This window comes from Caretta caretta, chromosome 8 (assembly GCF_965140235.1).
Source record: "Caretta caretta isolate rCarCar2 chromosome 8, rCarCar1.hap1, whole genome shotgun sequence".
NCBI lineage: Eukaryota > Metazoa > Chordata > Testudines > Cheloniidae > Caretta > Caretta caretta.
In genome coordinates this window covers 63,785,062-63,805,650 of record NC_134213.1, presented here as the reverse complement: position 1 = coordinate 63,805,650, position 20,589 = coordinate 63,785,062, and the positions used below count along the sequence as shown (strand labels likewise).

Here is a 20,589-nt window from a genome sequence, read left to right as displayed (position 1 = left end):
GGAGTAAGCATACCCTAACATTTTGTGGGTGAGGAATGAAATTTGGGCATAGGAGGAAGGATTTCCAGCACTTGTGCCCTATAAAAGAGGTGACCCACCTCGCCAGAGTACTCCACTCTACTCTATCTTACTTACTTTTACTCACTCTTTCTATTTTATTTTATTCTATCTGCCTGCTATGACTACTACTATAAGTAGGCTATAATTGTTCTTCTTAAATTTTAAGTTTCAAGGGAACTAGGCTAAGCTTGGTTTTCCTAAGTTTTATTCTTATTTTGTTTATTAGGTTTTGATTTTAAGTTTAAGTTAGTCAAGTAAACCCTAAGTTAGTTCTGATAGCTCTTAGTATTAGTTTCTTCTAAGCACTGCATCTCTCACTCAAAAATTGAGAAACCTGAATTGCAAGGCTGGTCCTGTGTCTCTTACCACCAGGTTATCAAGGAAGGGTGTGAGTATATTAACCAAAGCTTTGTTGCATATAATCCTATATTATCATATGTATCTTTTGAATAGCAGTAATGCAATTGTAACTTTGTAACTCTGAGTATTTTACTATTTACTTACTATTATTGATTTTAATAAAAAGTCTTTAAGGCTATATCTGTCTCAGTGTGAGTTTCTTGTCATACCCCCCGAGGGTCCTTTGTAAATTCTGTGGATTAAATTAAATTAAATTGATAAATTAAATTATTATGAATACACCCTACATCAGGCTACAGACTAGATAGATAGTATAGAATAGAAGAGGAAGAGAGCTAGAGTAGAAAAAGAATACTCTAGCGAGGTGGGTATACTCCTGGCTGGCTCACCAGTCTGTAGCCTGATTTAGGATGTACTAACAATATTAATTTATCAATTTAATTCTTATTTAAATTAATACTATTAATAATAATAATTAAGTATTATTATTAATAGTATGGGTTTTAGGCTCGCCAATCTGTTTGATCAGAAGATAAAAAGTTCTTGTCCAGAATCAGGCATCACAGAATTTACAAAGGACCCTCAGGAGCCAACGCTAAGTGTGTGGAAAAATGGGCTTACTGTTGGAACACCTTCTCATGGCTGAGTATAGGGTAGCAGGTTTATTTTCTCTATAATGCCCCTGTCGCTGGTTCATCTTGTCCTACAGTGAATTCTCTACTTGCAACTGAGTGCTCCTGTGAGGTTATGCTTTAGTCCCACCTCTTTTGGAGTAACAAAGTCCAATGACCTTACAAAAAAGTATTTGATTACAACTCTGGGCCCCCTGATCCTCATATTTTTCTCTCAGAGGCTATCAGCACTCCTTATCAAGGGCTTTATGTCATTTTCCCCAGTAGCTGGTAGGGTAATCCAGACCCTCCTGCTATACTGGATTCTAGTCCAGGGAGCCTATAGCCAGCAGCCAAGGTCTGAACCATCAGACTCATTGCTTCCACCTCCCTGGACTTCTTCCTACCATAGCCCATCAGCAGGATTCTCTCATAGTGTCTAAACTTATCCTTTTCTCATGGCCAGAACTCCCCTCTGGAATTCTCCCAACAAATTCCCAAAGTACAGGTACAAACATAAATCCAGTTTTACCCTCCTCAGGTTTGATCTTTCATTCTTTTCTGTTCTTCTTTCATTCTTTTCTGTTTTGACCATCTCCCAGGGGTCTCTCCCTAGAACACCAAAGCCAGCCCCATTACAAGGGCTCACTGCCAGAAGTTACTCCACCTCAATGACTGTTTTATGTCACTCCTAATCTCCTACCAGACGTTGCTACTTAGAAAAAAATTCCACAGCCAACACTCCCTGTAGGGATCCTCCTTGACCCTGCCAGTCTTCCCCACTTACTTATCACAGAAGGTAATAGCAGACTTTCTCTCTGCAATCCCCTTCTAAGTTGTACTTCCATTATTTAGAGTCACCTGCTCCTTCCCCAGCTGGGTTTCATCTTTAATTAATCCTGGCATATCCTCCAGGTGCAATCAGGTAGCATAATTGGCCTCTCAAACCCATATTTATTCTTTCAGTACCAGGATGATGCATATACCCCACTAGAGTACTTCTGCTCATTCTACCTTAAAAACATTTATACCTGGGAACTAATCTCCCTTTAAATGGTTTTCATAGCTGCTGTGTTTCTAATAATTATGGTCTTTAAAAATAGGAATGAACTCTAGGCTACGTAATATATGTTAGTACCAATACTTCCTTTGCTCAAAGGCATTTGCCACCTTCTATGAAAATACATCTTTTAGAGATTTTTTTAATCGTGTTTTAGATTTTAATAGAAAAAATCTTTGTGTGATGGTTAAAACACATATAGAAAGGATATTCTCTATTAGAATAAGTGGGGTTTTAGAGTAACTTCTATAAATCCCTTATGTTTTCATCCATTACATAGCACTTCCCCATAAGGCTAGACCTACTATTTTAAGGCTTAATGTTCTGGCCAAATATACATAAGGACTAGGGGAGCAGGAGGGTGCAGAGTTTTATCTGCATGTTCATTTCCCTTTGACCAACTTCCTTATGGAAGTGCTTGAATGTGCATACTAACTGTGTATAGAGCCTAATAACTCTGTCATTAATGGATAAATCGTTGGCCCTGGTCATGTGTGGTGAGCAGAGATGGGAGGTACTGAACCTTATCTGAGAGGAACGAGATTTTTTGGGGGTGGGGGTGCTAGTGAGGTAAATGCACAAGTGAATTGATTAGCTGGGGAGGTCTCTAGGGAGATAGCATGGACACAGCCAGTTCTGACAGTGGAATAGGGACCAGTTCAGGGAGTCTTTGCAAATATGTGTACTGTGGAGAACACTGGACAAGTGGAGTGGAAACCAAGACCAGCAGCATTAGTTGAAGACCGAGGAACCTGACCTACTCTAACGATGACCTATTGTAGGTTGTTTGGGATGGCCACTATAAAAAAAATGAATATTGACAGCTGCAGCTGGGGAGACAGCAATTTTCCATTATACTCTTTATCTCCCCCTCTCCATCCCCCCAACATGCTCATTCTTTCCCTTTATGCACCCGAAGAAGTAGAGCATCTGTTAACACTGCTTCCCAACGGCATGTCACAACAGGAGATGTGCACATCTCCACAGAGTTTGTGTAGCTTGGCACTTCTTCACACCGGTGGGCAAAGGAAGCATTTTGCCTCAAGTATACACAATTCTCTACATGTAGACTGGTGACAGAACTCCTTTACAAGTTAATGTGAGTTTTGCATGTGAAAAATTGCAAGCTCTGGCAACCAATCATTTAAGTGTCTGGGAGGTTTCATTTGAACCAAGTAATAAATTGAGGTTACACCTCAGTGTAACTGGACAATCAAAAAATGTGCATGAGTTATCATTAGAACTATCAATAAATTATCTGTTTGCCTCAAATCTCGGTGGACAGAAAGAAAGAGTTACAGTGACACTGATATTTCATTATTCATATAGCAGATGAACACTTGAACACTAGTCAACTGGCACGCTCTGATATTAGTACCACAGTAACATCTTTGCATTGCTATAATTTTAGGGAAACAATGGATTATTAGTTGCATTTGGAGGTGGGGATGTTATCTATGTTGTCACTCTTCATTGCTTAATAACCATCTAGGAGCTGGTCAAATTTAAATTTAATAAAGATAGTAAGTTTGGCATAAAACTCTGTATTTTCCTCATTTTAAAAAGAAACAACAAGTGTTAAAATTAAACAATGTTGAGTCCTTGTGGCACCTTAGAGACTAAAATTTATTTGGGCATAAGCTTTCATGGGCTAGAATCCACTTCATCACATGCATGGAGTGGTAAATACAGTACCAGATATGTATGTGATGAAGTGGGTTCTAGCCCATGAAAGCTTATGCCCAAAGAAATTTGTTAGTCTCTTAGGTGTCACAAGGACTCCTCATTGTTTTTGCTGATACAGACTAACACGGCTACAACTCTGAAACCTTTAAGAATGTTGTCAGTCTGCTTTAGCTCAAAAGGAGCCTAGTTTTTAAAATAAATTCCACTGATGTCATATTTTAAGTGATTTTACTAGATATGTTAAACTGGAAAGAATTTTCCTACTTTGACTTTTTTTTGGTAGTGTTTATACAAATCAACATGTATTCACAACAAAAATGTCAAACAATGAAAAACAGCAGGGATGACAGCATGAAATTCAACATGAGTACATATAAATGACACATTGGTTCCAGCAGTCTGCCATTCTGCAGGCAAATGTGTCTGTTTAACTTGGAAATTTGCAGAGTATCTTTACCACACTAACCCACTGTGCATGACATCTGTTGGATTGAAAGCCTGCATTTCATTTATCACTGATTTCTTGAAAATGCCTCAAACCTGTTAGCGCTCTCCCCCCCCCGATAGCTGGGGGAACAAGCAGCAGCAAGATCTAATGTAGTTTATCTGTAAAGAAAGAAAGAGGAAGGAGGGAGGGAAGAGAGCATCACTGTAATGTTTCTATGCTTTTGCTGTTTCTATTTCCCTTCCCCAAAGGTATCAAAACAGCAGCCTCTGGCCCCATCTAGCTTCCACCTCCTCTTCTTTCCCTGTTCAGTAACCTCCCAACCCCTGAAACAGAACCCTATTATTTTCTTTTTAGTGGCTCCCTGTACAAGCCTCAGACATCAGAAAAGGGAACTTCCAAAAGGGTTTGGTGCCTCCTCACTAGATACAGTGGGCCTGATCTAAAACCCATTGATGGCAACAGAAAGACTCCCATTGGATTCAATGGGCTTTGGATCAGGTCCAGTATGAGTAGCCCCGTACTTCCCCTCTCTCCCAAAGATGGAATTACTCACAAAGGGTCTGATCAGACAGGCAGATCTGCTAGCATGGACCCATCGGTCTCCACACAGGTGCGGGGATCTCCACTAGCAGGATGAGAGCCGGGCAACATATCTAACAATCAGGCCTTTAATAATTGATTCTGACACCTGTAATTTGCTATGTTTTTGTTTCTATCTGTAAACACAAATGAATGACTACCCAGGGAGAGTAAATTTTACTTTTTGGTTGCTACAGTTTGTTCCAAGGAAGCACCAATGTGACATTATATACTGTGTTTTTTAAAAGAAAAAAGGAACGCCTGAAATTTCTTTATTTCTAACCTTTGAACAGAAAGAACGGGAGAAGGGTTCTAATCTGGCATTTATGTTTCGACTGCCTTTTGCTGCTGGAAGGGTTTTCAGCATCAGTATGTTGGACACCCTCCTGTACCAGGTACTGTACATGACAACACCTAATTTTCTTTAACATATGCTTTATCACAGCATAACATATGCTTTATCACAGATTTATATTTAATTGTTAGATGAGCCACTTTGTAATGTTTTATTGTATGCTGGCTGATGTTTTATGTATCGGGTTATTATTGCTTTACCTTTAATATATGAAAAACAAAGTTACTTTTAAAGTAGTGTAAGGAAAAGTTTTATTTTCTTTACAGTATTACTGTTATAGAATGATTTTTAGTAAAATGTTAACATTTTAAAGACATTATTTTAAGCATGTAACCCTCATGAGATTAGACAGATGATTCTGCAACTAGGGCTTCATACAGTGGCACACTGTGAATGTCCAGGAATCCACCCACACAGAACCAATTGCAGACCTGAGGCCATATAGGCCCAAGTTCTGGTTGGCCCTGTATACTGAGTGCACCAGAAAAGTCATCAGAAGAACAACAAATAAAGGCTCATTGACTACAATCAGAAATATTTCCAATCCAATAAAAAAAATCCAATTAAAAAACCCCAAGAAAAAAAAAAGGGTGTTTCACCAGGTCCCATGTCAGAGCTGCAGAAGGGAATGCCAAGACAGAGCCAAGAGGTCATGTAGTATGCTCTGGATGTTAGTGTCTGTTCACTCACTAGCCCAACAGTGATAACGCTCTATGCAAATTGTTCCTGCTCTTCACACTGAAATATTGCATCTGGAGCTCTTCACAGCCAAAGTACAAGGGACATTAATAATGGATACTATAGGCATGCACTCATCTGGATTATGCCATTTACCATGTAGTTGCCAGCTCTTGGCTTGTAGTGTTCTGCTTTACAAAGTCAGATCCTTGTCCTGCAAATGACTGACTTGACTCATCTGAGTAATCCCACTGAAACCAACAGAATGATTCACATGAGTGATGTCACTCACATGTGTTTGCTGTAACAAGCCCACAGTGCTGGACTGTGCCACACTTATTTACAACAAATAGTACCTACCTCTACATTTCCACTTGGTGTGAGTTGGGGTTGCAGAGTCTGGCTCTAACACAGCGGACTAAGTAAAGTCAACATGATGGTGATATAGCATGCAGAGCAACTTCTTGAGGCTAAGTATATCTATCAATTTTTTTCCAATACAGGAGGTAGGTAAGTATATAGCTGCAAAAACAAAACCCCAAGATTTACAGCTATTCATCAATTGCTGTACATTTTGGAAATAAATGTATTTACTCACAAGGCATATTCTAACCCTGCCCCAGAATATGAACACTGAATTTGGTGTTATTTTACAAGTGATAGATGAATGACGACACTCTTATGGAAACAGTTTTTTGTTATTATTAACTCCTGCCATCTTCAGTATTTTATATTTGTTGTTATACATGATCAGCCAGAATTCCCTTTGTATACAGAATGCCATTACTGGATGGAGTGAGGCAATTTACAATCAATAGAGCTGGCTTGGAATTTCTTGGCAGAAAATTTTTCATTGGAAAAAAACTGATTTGTCCAAACCAAGTTCTTCATGTAAACATATCTGTTTTGATGAACATTTCATTGGGAAGGTTTCTGAGCTCCAGGATGGAATTTCTGTGGGGAGAGAAGCAACAGCCTAGTGGTGAGGACACTCACTTGGGATCATAGAATCACAGAACATCAGAGTTGGAAGGGATACCTCAGGAGGTCATCTAGTCTAACCCCCTGCTCAAAGCAGAACCTAATCCCCAACTAAGTCACTTTGTCAAGCCTGACCTTAAAAGCCTCTAAGGGAGGAGATTCCACCACTGCCCTAGGTAACCCATTCCAGTGGTTCACCACCCTCCTAGTGAAAAAGCTTCTCCTAATATCCAACCTAAACCTCCCCCACTGCAATTTGAGACCATTACTCCTTGTTCTATTATTCAGGAGACTAGGTTCCATTCTCTGTCCCAAATCAGGTAGAGGATTTTTTTTTTTAAAAAGAGTATGGCAGTTCAGTTTAAACCAATTAAAGGAATGGTGTAGATCAGTGGTTCTCAAACCTTTGTTTTTCCTCAGATCACTTGAAAATTGCTGAGGGTCTCAGCGGACCACTTAGTGATCTTTCCAAATGTTGTTTGTACTGTTAGCTAACTATTGTAAAGCACTTTGGATAAAAGCGCAATACAAAAAAAGCTTAATTATTAACGCTTTTGGGTCCTACAAATAAAAGCACAGCGCTCATATTTTAATATCAGTAGTCTTACCTTTCTAATGTGGTGGATGTGTCCTCTCTCCCCCTCGCCATGGCAGACCCCGAGCTGGGGCTGGGAAAGAGGGCTGTCTCTCCCCGGCAGCCGCAGCCCTGCAGCTGAGGAAAGTTGCCCTTTCGCTGGCTGCCACAGCCCTGCACATCCCAAATCCCCTATTCTCACCACACTCCCCCCTCCCACCTACTCCTTATTTCCCCCAAGGCCCCCACCTCACCTTACATGTGCGTCTTCTCCAGGGCCCAGGCACCTAATTAGTAGCACCACGCCTGCACCTTCATTCTCTCGTACCAGGCGCACACCTTAGAGGGAACTATCCATGGACCACCTGAATGGAGCTCACGGACCACAGTTTGAGAACCTCTGGTGTAGATAATACTTAGTCCTGCCATGAGTGCAGGGGACTGGACTAGATGACCTCTCAAGATCTCTTCCAGTCCAATGATTCTGCAATTCAGTGAGTCCTAATAAACAAACTAAAGCAAAATAAGCCTGGTTGAAATCAAAGAATGAATAGCCACATAGCCTTTTGCACCAGCTTAGCTAAACTAGCTTAAAAATACACCTTAAATTAAACCAGTACAACTTCTGGGTGTAGACAAGCCCTAAGATTAACCTTCCGTAAAGGCTAATTATAAATCCAAGTCTGCAACTTTGACCAACAAGAATATATTGATTCTGTCTTGAACCAACCAAACATACAGCCAGCCACTGAAAGCCAGTACAGCGTCATGAGGGAAGAGGATTGACAGCTTTCCCTAAGCTCTGCCTCCCAATGCACAAGTAGGTAGATGGCACAGGACAGACTTGTTACAACTGAAGGAGACCATGGATAACCCTCTGCCCTTCCTGCAGCCCAGCCTAAGGGGAGAAGGATAGCTTAGATTCACTCATTTGAAAGTCAGAAGTGACCATTAGATCATCTAGTCTGACCTCTTATATAACACGGACTATAGAATTTCATTCATTTACCTCTGCGCTGAGCCCAGTAGCTTGTGTGGCAAAGCATCCTGTTTTGATATGAAGGCATCAAGAGACAGAGAATCCACCACTTCCTTTGGTAGTTTGTTTCAACACCCTATTTAAAAAAAATGCCGTATTTCTAGTTTCAATTGGTCTGCTTTTAAATTCCAGCCATTGGTTCTTGTTATGCCTTTCTCTGCTAGATTAAAGAGCCCTTAATGCCTCATATTTTCACCAGGAAAGAATGACCTGTTGCGAATACCAATATTTTCGTTCAGAATTCACACATGGTGCTGCTGACCTTGTAATCACCTGCTCATCTGTGCACTTAAACTTTCTTTTCTCTCTCTCTTTTTCTAATCTTGCAGTCATTTGTGAAGGATTATATGATCTCTATCACAAGACTTCTGCTGGGACTAGATACCACACCAGGATCTGGGTTTCTTTGTTCTGTAAGTTTTTTTTTAAGATGATTAAATGGTGCCATATAAGGTTCTGTACCCTCCACACAATACCACTGCTCTTTTCGTACTGTGGTTTCTCTCATGAGAGTCCTATGAAGGCAGTTATTTTCTTTATCTTCAGAGTAGGAGTTCAGTAAAATAGGTAGAAAACTTCACTACTTTTCTTACCTGCAAAAGAAAAGAAACTTAAAAAGATATGTAAAGAAAAAATAAGGCAGAAAAAAACTGCAGATGTTATACCAGTGTTTGGAATTTAAATAAAGCTTTTGAAAAAAACTCCATAGGTTGTCTATATTACTTTTGTATGGAGTAACAAACTCTTAAACTGAATTTAAAGAATATGAAAGTACCTATTAATGAAATTTATTAGCTATGTAAAGGCTAAATGTGGCTAGGACTTTATCCTGTGCTACCCCACTCACTTCAAATGAGTTTGCACTGGTGGTAAAATCAGGGCAGAACTGAGCCCTAAATATCAGATAAAGATAGAAAGCAAAAGTTAGTTGAGTTTCACATACTGTATTTCCTGCTCCTAGGAAATTAGAGGCATTATCATAGTTATTTGTTATTATATACTTCAGCATTCTTGAATCAATATTCATGAGTAACAAAGCAGCTTCCTTGGATGAGTTCTGTTATCTCAACCAACAATGAAAGATTTGTAGAAAGGGATCTGATAGTTTTAAAAGGAAAAGAAAATGGCAGTCACTGGCACAGGTGTCATGTAAATAATGTATTCTATTCAGTCCAGTAGTCTCAAATGTGAAAGACGTTTCACAGCATGAATAAGCTGAAGTGAACTTGCAGATTCTGAGCTTACTATCAGGAGCAGCGATATTGCTCAATAAGTTCAATATTGGCAGTGTGATAGTCCTATTTCAGAGGATAAGGTCATGATCCAAAGACCACTGACGTCAAGAAGAATCTCTCCACTGGGCTTTGTATCAGGCTTTCCGGGCACCAGTTCTGCAATCCCTTCTTTACATGAATGGTCCCCGCTGACTTCCACATGATTAGTCATGTAAGAAAGAGTTTACAAGACTGGGCACTTGGAAATGAAAGGCATCCCCTGGCTTAACAGTGCTTTAATACGTTTGTTTAAAAAGTTACATCTATTATTTTAAATATTTAACATTTTTTCCCACCAGCTAGTCAACCATTATAACAGGATGCAAGCTGATGTACAGTGTCTTAAATTGGATCACACTGGTTGTATCTCAAATGTCCTAACTTTTTAAGTAAGACTACCATAGTAGTCATGGAAGATGTGGAAGAATTTTCAAATTCATTTCACATGACATTCATGCTTAATAGTGCTACTTTGATCTTTCTAACATTCTGGTTGCTGAGACAAGTAAAATAGATACACTTCTCCTAATGCCACATACCTCTTCTCAACTCAAATTACTCTTTATGCTCCTCAATCTCTCCATAACACCTTATTTGTTCTGTCAGCCATTTTACTTTTATTTTACTCCAACACTTAACATGGATATTAGACAGTCAGTAAAAGAATTTTCAAATAATTTTAAAACTGTATGAGTGAAGCTCCCTTCCAAAATACCAAGGCATTTGCTTGGGAAAGTCCCTTAGGAAGGAAAGAGCAAAACATTATAGAATTGGAACCTTACTTTCTGCTATTATTTTTCCAGATGAAAATCACAGAAGATGATCTATGGATTAGGACATATGCCAGACTATATCAGAAACTTTGTTCTTCAACAGGAGATATTCCTATTGGAATCTATAGAACTGAATCCCAAAAGCTTACAACATCTGAGGTTTGCCTGCTTTAATATACCAATTTCTAGTTTGGATAACCCAAACCACATAGTAATACATTAAGATAGTGCAATGACTATACACAGTTAGAGAGGTCATACAGTATTATTGACGCTACTAAATATTTTTTAATTAAAGATGGAATGTAATACAATACCACAGGTATAACCTACTGTACTGTTTCAAGCAATCATGCCACTCAATAGTAAATTTATTTTTTTCATGTAGCAGTAGATGGTGCAGGGGGGAAATGGGCAGTGGCGCGCGGCCCAGGACGCCCACTGGTGCTGGGGGGGGCCTGTTTGCCGGGGCCAGCAGGTTCCCTACCTGGCTCCGCGCCTCCCCTGCAGCAGCAGCAAAGTTTGGGAGTGGGAGGGGGTAGGGTCTTCCAAGTTTGAAAATTCTGGCCACATGAGTCCAGCTATTGCTACAGGAATTCTAGAATCACTAGTATAATAGATATTCCCCGGCAGTATTTTCTGTTGCCCAGATGTAGACTTTTACAAGCAGGGTTTTATACTAGAAAGAGTATTGACCTCAAAGTGTTGCCATATTAAGACTTCAATGCAGTGCTCCCAGGTTTATTTAAGTCTTTGAGCTTTATTGCAACTATTCATTCAATTTAGTATACAGTATCTGTTGTTGTGGTTCCACAATTAAGGGTGTTGTGGCATTTCGTGTTAACAGCTTTTCCTCTCCTTTTCACTTTTTAGTCCAAACCAGTGGCTTTGGGCACATCAAGAGTTTAATCTGGAAAAGTGCTGAGCAACTCTCAGAGGTGATGAGAGCTGAGGCTGCTGAGCACCTTGCAGAATTGAATCCTTGTCAATAGCTTTTCTACAGCAATAATGAAAGAATCCAATAAACTGAAAGCTAATACGCACCACAAAGTAACCTCCAGTTACAAGACATTAGGCAATAGAGGACCAATCTGAAACCACATCAGCTCTTTAATTTCTGTGTATAGCACTCAGCTTACCAGGGGCATTACTGCTGTATGAACACCTTGGCCTAGAATCATGTGGCTCTCTATTGTCTGGGTATACCGCAAGAAGGATAGGAGACTAGTTATGGGTTTTAATCGAGCTGCAATTTTATTATATAGATGTCTGGGACTACCCAGCAGATAAAGTGTACAGTGCAGGCAAATCCATACTTATTCAAATCAATGATCTGGGGCTTTCATCAGCCCACTTTGTTTCCATCCAGGTCCCCCAGCGGACCCATGGCTTGGACCTTACCATCCACCAGCCTCGTAAGAGGGTTAAGGAGGGCTATGAGAATGGGGGGGGGGTTGGCTCCCTGCTATACCAATCATAGGAGTCCCTGAACCCCCTTCCCTATTCTGTTTCTTTATCCAATTCCTCCTTTTAAGTCCTTTACCAGGCCATTTATCTGGTCACTGGCTACCCTCCCTATGGAGTACCTGCACTGAACATCCACCCAACCTTACAAAATAAGTTGCAACATATGGCCTACCACCTTTTCTATTCACCAGAAAAGGTCCATTCTCACACCTGCTGTGGAGAAGGTGAAAAAACACACACTCCACCGAAGCCAATTGTGGTGACGTGGGAAAAATTCCTTCCCAGCCCCCTTTAAAAGGGGCGACTTGCGTAATGCCCACAGCAGGTCCTAACCCAGCCTGCCATTCGCCTCCACTAGGGGAGGGAGGGTGGGTGGTGACTTCCTTGTTGCGTAGACAGAGAGTCTTGCCCCACCCAGGTTTCGTACCTTTATGCACATTCTGGTGGGGCGGGGAGGGAAGAGCCATTGCTGCAAAGCTGACCACTGAGCACCTTTTTTACAGCAGTTTCTGACCTTCTTCATCTCCACCTCAGTTTTTCCATGTATATAAAGATTAATTCATCTTAATTCTTCCACTGCTATCAAAAATATCTGTCTCATCTAAAAACAGAGAAACAATTGACTATCTACCCAGGAGTACCAACTGGGAAACCAGAAAAGCTGACTATATACCAAAGACAGCTGGCTAAAAGAGTTTGGATCTGTTAGTATGGTGGGATGGATATTTTGCAATCTTAAACAAAGACTTCTCTTTTCTTTGCTGCTGCCCTAGCTTCACTGCTTGTTTAAATCACAAAAGGTGAAGCTGAATACAGGCTAAGTTGAGTAAGTGAAACTTAATTAAGCCCAGTGCACTGTTCTGTCCACGTAGCAGAGTTGCTTACAGCCTGACTCCCTGCACACCCTGTTCTACTCGTGTCCTGTCACTAGCAGTCCCCCACCCCAGAATCATGGATTATCAGGGTTGAAGGAAAGGACCTCAGGAAATCTAGCCCAACACCCTGCTCAAACGACCAATCCCCAATTTTTGACCCAGATCCCTAAATGACCCCCTCAAGGATTGAACTCAGCACCCTAGGTTTAGCAGGCCAATGCTCAAACCACTGAGCTATCCCTCTGCCCCCAGGTAATGCTGGCCCTTCCTTATTTTACAAGCACTTTAATATACACATTAAAAACAAAATAATTGACACCCAGACTCTCTCCTCCCCGCCACCCGATGTCCCTAGCTAGAGGTTGCTATTATGTAGCCAAGTTGGAGTCTCAATTTTACCACAGACTCAGCTGGTTACTTAGCTTTTGGGATAGGTTGGTCTCCTCAACAGGAAATCATACTGGGAATGATTCTGTCTCCCTGTCACCTGTCTGTGAGTCTACTAAACTATCTTTCTGTGGAGTTTCCTCCTTGCCTGTGGGGTTAGCCTCTGGATGGTTCCATGTCTGTGTGTTCTGTAATGATCACTCTCTCTCTGTAGGCTCTCTCTGAGTGTTGTGTCTGCTGGATCATGCCTCCTGTTCCTTCAGATCACTTGTCCCGCTTGTGCAGTCACCCTGTATAACCTGAGTGCCACCCTACCCCTCACAACTCCTTTAGTCCACATCTTCTGGTGTCTCTTGCATGGTTGGATTCTCACAGGTGTGAGAGACACCAGGGCCATTAGGTCCTTGGTTGACCTGTCATAGTCCTGTTGTGCCTCCTTTCCCTGATTGCTGGCTATCTGCTCTCTGCAGTATCTCCATCCTTCTGGCTGCAACAGGTCTCCTCTCATCAGTAGCAGTGTTTTGGTTGCGTGTCCCACCAGTGCCTGCACTGGACTGTTTTGGCACCCTTGTGATGAGGTACTCCTGTGTGCCAAAAATGCTAACAAGAGGTCTGACCCAGAGGAAGCAGCCTTGTGTAACAGTGTCTTTGCTGTTCTCACAACTGATTTCACCTTACCATTATTCAGTGGCTATGTGGACGTGGAAGGGTCTCTGCTGCTTCTCAATTGCCTACTTCCAGTTCCAAATGAGGTTTGTGGTTGACTGGTCAGATCGTAACTCTGGTGTTTGTAACTCTGAGATCCTATTGTAGATGAAGATTTATTAGATAGGAAAAGGAAATTAGAGACTTATTTACAAGGTAAAAGCAAGAAGACACCCTAAGGAGTTACAATCTGCAGTTTCAAAATATAATCTAGGCTTCTATAATCAGCAAGTTCTATTTAACCTTTAGGACTAACCGGGGCCAAGCAGCTGGGGATCTCTTGTTTATGCCTGGAAACACCTTCCTGCTCCCCATCTCCTCCAAGTCCAAGCATCATGAAGATACCTAGTTATTTTGATTCAGAGTTTTTATCCTTCTCCTGCCATGTGCTCTGAGCTGCATACTGAGCTGATGGGAAAAGTCCACTTCCATGACTCATCTTCAGAGGGAGGAGAGCAGAACAATAAGACTCTTAAATCCTATTGTTGATGGTTCTTCAACCCAGATTTATGGTGTTTCCAGCTGTAAAAATCCATGCTGTCTGCCTTGGGTCTCCTCTCTCAGGAGGTGTGTAACAATTTCTGTAGAAGAGCTGCTCTTCACACTAATTAATGTCCCTCTCCTATAAGGCCATTCAAACGGTCACCGAGGCTCAGAATAGGACTATTCAAATATTACACTATGAACACAAATGTTACAAGTAATATTACTGCACGAGCATTTAATAGTCTAAACACTAAGCACATTCTTATAATTCTAATACAAGTGATCCAGACAGATTCTACCTAAGTATTTGTTAATGTCCATTTGAGACATGGGGACCTGGGCATGAGCTGGTACTTGGCCTGCCAGTGTCACCACATGTAGCAGCCAGTGTGTAAGGTAGTAATACCAGGGTCTAGCCTTTGGATTTTGGAAAATTTGCATCACTCCACAGTTCCATTCTGCTTCAAGGAGCAATAGTTCCACAGGACTCCTAGGACTGCTGAGAGACTTAAAGCAGTGGTGAGCTTCAGCATAGTGCAGACCTCTCTGTCTTGCTCCCCAGTAAAGTAGAGTAACCATTTTACTTTCCTGCTGCTCTTGTCCTCGTGCGTGACCAGGTCTGTGTACAGCTGGAATGCCTCCTTTCACCAGATCCATCACTGGGCTAGGTTTTTGTCATAAAAATAAAGGGAAGGGTAACCTCCTTTCTGTATACAGTGCTATAAAAATCCTCCTGGCCAGAGGCAGAACCCTTTCACCTGTAAAGGGTTAAGAAGCTAAGAACCTCGCTGGCACCTGACCAAAATGACCAAAGAGGAGACAAAATACTTTCAAAGCTGGAGGGAGGGAGGGGGGACAAAGAGTTTGTCTGTCTGTGTGATGCTTTTGCCGGGAACAGATCAGGAATGCAGTCTCAGAAACTCTGTTAAGTTAGTAAGTAATCTAGCTAGAAATGCATTAGATTTCCTTTTGTTTAATGGCTGGTAAAATATGCTGTGCTGAATGGAATGTATATTCCTGTTTGTGTCTTTTTGTAACTTAAGGTTTTGCCTAGAGGGATTCTCTATGTTTTGAATCTGATTACCCTGTAAGGTATTTACCATCCTTATTTTACAGAAGTGCTTCTTTTTTTTTATCTTTTCTTTAATTAAAATTCTTCTTTTAAGAACCCGATTGATTTTTCATTGTTCTTAAGATCCAAGGGTTTGGGTCTGTGTTCATCAGTACAAATTGGTGAGGATTTTTATCAAGCCTTCCCCAGGAAAGGGGGTGTAGAGCTTGGGGGAAGACCTCTCTAAGTGGGCACTTTCCCTGTTCTTTGTTTAACACGCTTGGTGGTGGCAGCATAGGGTTCAAGGACAAGCAAAGTTTGTATCTTGGGGAAGTTTTTACCCTAAGCTGGTAAGAATAAGTTTAGGGGTTTTTTTATGCAAGTCCCCACATCTGTACCCTAGAGTTCAGAGTGGGGAAGAAACCTTGACATTGTCCTCCTGCGTGACCAGGTCTGTGTACAGCTGGAATGCCTCCTTTCAGCAGATCCATCACTGGGCTAGGTTTTGTATCTGCAAAATCCAGGGCTCCGAGGGGCTTCAGATAGAGTTCCATGGCTCACACGGCCAGCTGCTCCACTGCCGAGAGCTCAACTCTGGTGCTGCCACCACATTTCATTCACAAAGAATGAAACTGGATGCAGGTTAAGCTGACTCCAGTTCCACTGATCAGTATACTCCTCCCTAAAAAAGGCTTTTGATTTTAAGTAAATACCAATCTCATCCCTGAAGGCTGAATATCTTGAACAATGGATTAAAGACAGCTCCATGGGAGTTTAGCTTTAAAGTAAAATGCAGTATGTCAGCTTCTCTTTGCCTGTAAAACTGCTCTTTCTAGGACACAATCTACCTGATTCTACAGCACAACCAATTCATTCCATCTCCAATCCACCTCCTTGAAAACACATACATATGTTCACAAAATGCAAATAATTAAGTAAATTTTTAAAGTAGATTTCTAATGCACTGAAGTGAGAAATTTTTCTTGGGAGCTTGAGGATTTCCATTCTGAAATGAAATAAAATGTTCAATGACATGAAAGATGTCTGCAGAAAATAAAGCTTGCTGCAGCCTCTCCTTTTGGACTGTCACTAGCTGTCATAAATATAAAGGGAAGGGTAAACCCTTTTAAAATCCCTCCTGGCCAGAAAAAAAAATCCTCTCACCTGTAAAGGGTTAAGAATCTAAAGATAACCTCACTGGCACCTGACCAAAATGACCAATGAGGAGACAAGATACTTTCAAAAGCTGGGAGGAGGGAGAGAAACAAAGGGTCTGTGTGTCTGTCTATATGCTATTTCTGCTGGGGATAGACCAGGAATGGAGTCTTAGAACTTTTAGTAAGTAAGCTAGCTAGGTATGTGTTAGATTATGATTTCTTTAAATGGCTGAGAAAAGAATTGTGCTGAATAGAATAACTATTTCTGTCTGTGTATCTTTTTTGTAACTTAAGGTTTTGCCTAGAGGGGTTCTCTATGTTTTGAATCTAATTACCCTGTAAGCTATCTACCATCCTGATTTTACAGGGTGGGGGGGATTTCTTTATTTCTATTTACTTCTATTTCTATTAAAAGTCTTCTTGTAAGAAAACTGAATGCTTTTTCATTGTTCTCAGATCCAAGGGTTTGGGTCTGTGGTCATCTATGCAAATTGGTGAGGCTTTTTATCCAACATTTCCCTGGAAGGGGGGGGGTGCAAGTGTTGGAAGGATTGTTCATTGTTCTTAAGATCCAAGGGTCTGTAGTCACCTAGGCAAATTGGTGAGGCTTTTTACCAAACCTTGTCCAGAAAGGGGGTGCAAGGTTTTGGGAAGTATTTTTTGGGGGAAGAAGTGTCCAAAGAGCTCTTCCCCAGTAACCAGTATTAGTTTGGTGGTGGTAGCGGCCAATCCAAGGACAAAGGGTGGAATATTTTGTACCTTGGGGAAGTTTTGACCTAAGCTGGTAAAGAGAAGCTTAGGAGGTTTTTCATGCAGGTCCCGACATCTGTACCCTAGAGTTCAGAGTGGGGGAGGAACCTTGACACAAGCTCTCCAGATTCCTTTTACTTTCCAACCATACTTGAACTAGTCAACTGTACTACTACAGTATTTGTAGTATATTCTTCTCAGCTCAGCATCAGTGGTACCATCTATCAAAATCATCTCTTGGGGAAAAACATAGGCAGTATTATTGCTGACATGAGAAAAACCAATCAAGGTTTTACGAAACAGAGGACACATCATCCTTTCCTACTCCACTGAACTCTTAAAAGCAAAATCATGGTAGAAGTCATAAGAACAGAAGAATTCACAACAACTGAGCACAGGGTATTATGGTGCCACATATGTACAACTAAAGGTATGCTAAAACTAATGTAACATATGACAGTCAATTAAAAACAGTAAAATTCTGATAGTGACTGATTACTGAGATCAGTAATGGTTGTAGCCAAAGCACCAAACCTATTGTGAAGAATTCAGCGTCAGCAGCCTTCTCACATGTATGTTTTCAAAAGTGCATGTGAAATCAGCAAACAAAAGGCTGAACCCTTTCCTATTATCTATCTAGGAAGCAGCATCTGTGTAAAGGAGAGGCAGCTGTGAAATGAATTTAGGAGCAGTAGCTTTTGATAAATTTGAGATTAAGACCTATTGTAGAGACGTATAGACCTTGAGTGGATCACTGCAGACTACGTGGCTCTGGGAAGAAGGATAAAGGAGTTTGAGGCGCAAGTGGTGTTCTCGTCCATCCTCCCCATGGAAGGAAAAGACCTGGGTAGAGACCATCGAATTGTGGAAGTCAACGAATGGCTACGCAGGTGGTGTCGGAGAGAAGGCTTTGGATTCTTTGACCATGGGACGGTGTTCCAAGAAGGAGTGCTAGGCAGAGACGGGCTCCACCTAACGAAGAGAGGGAAGAGCATTTTCGCAAGCAGGGTGGCTAACCTAGTGAGGAGGGCTTTAAACTAGGTTCACCGGGGAAAGGAGACCAAAGCCCTGAGGTAAGTGGGGAAGTGGGCTACTGGGAGGAGGCATGAGCAGGAGCGCGTGAGAGGGGAGGGCTCCTGCCTCATACTGAGAAAGAGGGGCGATCAGCAGGTTACCTCAAGTGCCTATATACAAATGCACGAAGCCTGGGAAACAAACAGGGAGAACTGGAAGTCTTGGCACAATCAAGGAATTATGATGTGATTGGAACAACAGAGACTTGGTGGGATAACTCACATGACTGGAGTACTGTCATGGATGGATATAAGCTGTTCAGGAAGGACAGGAAGGGCAGAAAAGGTGAGGGAGTTGCACTGTATGTAAGAGCAGTATGACTGCTCAGAGCTCAAGTATGAAACTGCAGAAAAACCTGAAAGTCTCTGGATTAAGTTTAGAAGTGTGATCAACAAGGGTGATGTCGTGGTGGGAGTCTACTATAGACCACCAGACCAGGGGGATGAGGTGGACGAGGCTTTATTCCGGCAACTCGCAGATGTTACTAGATTGCAGGCCCTGGTTCTCATGGGAGACTTCAATCACCCTGACATCTGCTGGGAGAGCAATACAGCAGTGCACAGGAAATCCAGGAAGTTTTTGGAAAATGTAGGGGACAATTTCCTGGTGCAAGTGCTGGAGGAACCAGAGCTCTTTTTGATCTGCTGCTCACAAACCAGGAAGAATTAGTAAGGGAAGCAAAAGTGGATGGGAACCTGGGAGGCAGTGACCATGAAATGGTCGAGTTCAGGATCCTAACACAAGGAAGAAAGGAGAGCAGCAGAATACAGACCCTGGACTTCAGAAAAGCAGACTTTGACTCCCTCAGGGAACTGATGGGCAAGATCCCCTGGGAGAATAACATGAGGGGGAAAGGAGTCCAGGAGAGGTGGCTGTATTTTAAAGAATCCTTATTGAGGTTACAGGGACAAACCATCCCGATGTGTAGAAAGAATAGTAAATATGGCAGGCGACCAGCTTGGCTTAATAGTGAAATCCTTGCTGCTCTTAAATACAAAAAAGAAGCTTATAAGAAGTGGAAGATTGGACAAATGACCAGGGATGAGTATAAAAATATTGCTCGGGCTTGCAGGAGTGAAATCAGGAAGGCCAAATCACACCTGGAGTGCAGCTAGCAAGAGATGTTAAGAGTAACAAGAAGGGTTTCTTCAGGTATGTTAGCAAAAAGAAGAAAGTCAGTGAAAGTGTGGGCCCCTTACTGAATGAGGGAGGCAACCTAGTGACAGAGGATGTGGAAAAAGCTAATGTACTCAATGCTTCTTTTGCCTCTGTCTTCATGAACAGAGTCAACTCCCAGACTACTGCACTGGGCAGCACAGCATGGGGAGGAGGTGACCAGCCCTCTGTGGAGAAAGAAGTGGTTTGGGACTATTTAGAAAAGCTGGACGAGCACAAGTCCATGGGGCCAGATGCTTTGCATCCGAGAGTGCTAAAGGAGTTGGCGGATGTGACTGCAGATCCATTGGCCATTATTTTTGAAAACTCATGGCGATCGGAGGAGGTCCCAGATGACTGGAAAAAGGCTAAATGTAGTGCCCATCTTTAAAAAAGGGAAGAAGGAGGATTCTGGGAACTACAGGCTGGTCAGCCTCACCTCAGTCCTTGGAAAAATCATGGAGCAGGTCCTCAAGGAATCAATTCTGAAGCACTTACATGAGAGGAAAGTGATCAGGAACAGTCAGCATGGATTCACCAAAGGCAAGTCATGCCTGACTAATCTAATTGCCTTCTATGACGAGATAACTGGCTCTGTGGATGAAGGGAAAGCAGTGGACGTGTTGTTCCTTGACTTTAGCAAAGCTTTTGACACGGTCTCCCACAGTATTCTTGCCAGCAAGTTAAAGAAGTATGGGCTGGATGAATGGACTAAGGTGGATAGAAAGTTGGCTAGATTGTCAGGCTCAACAGGTAGTGATCAATTGCTCCATGTTTAGTTGGCAGCCGGTATCAAGTGGAGTGCCCCAGGGGTCAGTCCTGGGGCCGGTTTTGTTCAATGTCTTCATAAATGATCCGGAGGATGGTGTGGATTGCTCCCTCAGCAAGTTTACAGAGGACACTAACCTGGGAGGAGCGGTAGATACGCTGGAGGGTAGGGATAGGATACAGAGGGACCTAGACAAATTGGAGGATTGGGCCAAAAGAAATCTGATGAGGTTCAG

At 41.8% G+C, this 20,589-nt stretch overlaps 1 protein-coding gene across 8 annotated transcripts in view; it reads left to right on the top strand.

Moving 5' to 3' along the window:
* KCNT2 (potassium sodium-activated channel subfamily T member 2) overlaps positions 1–20,589 on the top strand; it is a 296,063-nt gene that overhangs the window by 254,530 nt on the left and 20,944 nt on the right. For 7 of the 8 annotated variants that reach the window (XM_048861559.2, XM_048861560.2, XM_048861557.2 and 4 more), the window contains 3 exons: positions 5,098–5,199; positions 8,761–8,844; positions 10,509–10,637. In XM_048861559.2, the coding sequence (XP_048717516.2) occupies positions 5,098–5,199; positions 8,761–8,844; positions 10,509–10,637 (315 nt within the window). The remainder of the gene's footprint in view (positions 1–5,097; positions 5,200–8,760; positions 8,845–10,508; positions 10,638–20,589) is intronic. The other variant, XM_048861563.2, reaches the window with a different exon arrangement.